At 45.6% G+C, this 2500-nt stretch overlaps 1 protein-coding gene across 14 annotated transcripts in view; it reads right to left on the bottom strand.

Annotated features, from left to right (window-relative positions):
- Positions 1-2500, bottom strand: part of LOC122248686 (uncharacterized) — a 65410-nt gene that overhangs the window by 11740 nt on the left and 51170 nt on the right. For all 14 annotated transcript variants that reach the window (XM_086532316.1, XM_086532313.1, XM_086532314.1 and 11 more), the window contains one exon: positions 12-2500. This exon is cut by the window's right edge. In XM_086532316.1, the coding sequence (XP_086388442.1) occupies positions 12-2500 (2489 nt within the window). The remainder of the gene's footprint in view (positions 1-11) is intronic.

Genomic DNA, 2500 nt, shown 5'->3' with positions numbered 1-2500 from the left:
TTGCTCCTTACTGGGCTAACAGTGGCAACTCCTTGGTGGTCCTGGGTGGCAGTTGTATCCTGATGCTTGGTTTCTTTGTTCATACTTATATCACAAACTTCTTCCGCTGCCTCAGCAAGAGCAGCTTCTACTGTCTTTGTTACGACTACACCCTGAGAAATAGGCACTGGAGGCACTGCACCAGACTGACTGGTTTTCACTGTTTCAGGTGGAGTTTCAGCCTGTGGCATTGATGCCTTTATCAGGTCAGCTTCTACAGACTCCTGAGTTTTTTCCTTTTCTGGTGTGGATGAAGGAGATTCTGAGGGTGTGTGTGTAACAGTGGCTACGTATACTGTGGAGGACTGTGGCGCATCACCTTGAGTTTGAGATCTTGATGCTTCTGTCACTTGTTCACTTGGCTTTCTCTCCTCCTCTTCTGACTCACTCGTAACAGCTTTAGTATTTTCGAGTGATGCAGTATCAGCAGTCTTTGGTAACAAATTAGGTGATTCTTTGGATAGGATGCTGGGACTACTTACAGCCTCTTTAACTTCCTGAGGTTTAATGAGAGTATCTGAATTGGTTGTAGCAAGCAGATCAAGAGCAGCACGAGTTGTTGCAGCAGCTACCGCTTCAGCAATAGCTTCGAGGGAAGGGCTGTCTGGAAGTGGTTCATTTCCTACCTCATTTTGTATTTCTTTGGGCTCCAACTCTTGTTCAGATGCTTTGGGAGCAGTGTGACATCTATCTGCGGATTCAGTTTCTTTACCAGTCTGGTTACTTTCTTCTGTATGTTTTACATCCACTGTAATATCCTTTTGACATGCAGCTTGCATTTCTGTTGCTTTATTTTTGTCTATTAGTGATTCTGGCTTTTGTTCACAGTCTGTTTTACTTTCTTGAGAAACAGGAGTCTGAGCTGCAGCTGGTTCAGACTTTACACTCACTGCTTTCATGCTTTCTGTCTTTTTGCCATCAGCAGATATTAGTGTCAGATTCTCAGGTTTCTGTGAATCTAAGCCTACAAATGCAAGACTGACATGACTGGTCACTATGCAAGGTACACCTTCTGCCTCACTTGCATCAATCTCGACATTCTGCGATGGCTTTGAACCAACGACCTGCGTGTCTTTGATTAACAGTTGGGTCTCAGAGGGAAGGAGTGCATCTAGCAAAATTTCAGTCACGCCCTCAGTTTTAACTGGCCCGTGACTACCAGCCTTGGTTTCAACACCACCTTCATCATGTAGGAAAGAGGTCTGTACACCAAGAACAGCTACCCCTTGTTCTTCATCCGTCTGTGTGCTATGTTCTTTGCTGACAGCTTGAGGTGGTGTAAGTGACATTGCTAGAGAAGTTTGAGTTCCTTGGCCTTTGCACAGAACAGCAGATTCCTCACTTTCTGCTTCATCCATCAGACCCACCCTAATACTAGGACAATATTCCTCTTCAGGAATAGGGGCTGGGATTTCTTCAACAAGATGCTGTTTTTCATGAGCGTGAGATTCTTCTGCAAAGGACTTCAGATCAGAGATATCTGCCCCAGTCTCTGTTGCTTCAGAAGAATCTTCTGCCTCAGCATTAGCACCCTGAGCATCATCTGGAGACAGTTTTGGAGTTCTTGCAGCTATTTCCTTTAGCAGAGGTACTGGGGATGCCTCCGCTTCATCTGGAGTTCCAGGATCTTCTTTCTGTGGCTCTTCATCTGAGACAACCTTGCCAAGCTGGTCAGCAGTATCAGATATAAAAGTCATTATGCAAGTGGTACTGTCCTTTGCAGCAGGTCGAGGTGTTTCCTCGCATGTATTTGCTGGTTCTGCCTGTTTTTGTTCTGTGTCTTCTGAGGTCACTTTGGGAACAGCATCTTCTCCCGAAACTTTACTCTCTTCCATATGAATAATTTGTTTCTCAGCTGATTCTTGTTGCTCTGTCTCCAAAGGAAGATTTACTTTCTGTTCCTCCTTAACAACCTCTTCCTCTTGAATAACTTCATGCTGATTACCATCTTCAATAGGTTCTGCTGTCTGTGGTTCATCCTCTTTGGGTTCTGCAGACTCTGTTTCAATTTCTTTGGGTTCTGCAGGCTGTGGTTCAACTTCTTTGGGTTCTGCAGGCTGTGATTCAACTTCTTCGGGTTCTGCTGGCTGTGGTTCAACCTTTTGGTGTTCTGCAGGCTGTGGTTCAACCTCTTTGGGTTCTGCAGACTGTGGTTCAACCTCTTTGGGTTCTGCAGACTGTGGTTCAACCTCTTTGGGTTCTGCAGACTGTGGTTCAACCTCTTTGGGTTCTGCAGACTGTGGTTCAGCCTCTTTGGATTCTGCAGACTGTGGTTCAGCCTCTTTGGGTTCTGCAGACTGTGGTTCAACCTCCTTGGGTTCTGCAGACTGTGGTTCAACCTCTTTGGGTTCTGCAGACTGTGGTTCAACCTCTTTGGGTTCTGTAGACTGTGGTTCATCCTCTTTGGATTCTGCAGATGGTGGTTCCAACTCTTTGGGTTCAGCAGACTGTAGCTTATCCT

Source organism: Penaeus japonicus, unplaced genomic scaffold (assembly GCF_977035675.1).
Source record: "Penaeus japonicus unplaced genomic scaffold, GWHDUDI00000001_assembly GWHDUDI00000037, whole genome shotgun sequence".
Classification (NCBI taxonomy): domain Eukaryota; kingdom Metazoa; phylum Arthropoda; class Malacostraca; order Decapoda; family Penaeidae; genus Penaeus; species Penaeus japonicus.
Note: the sequence above shows the minus strand (reverse complement) of the source record. Positions and strands in the feature narration are given on the sequence as shown.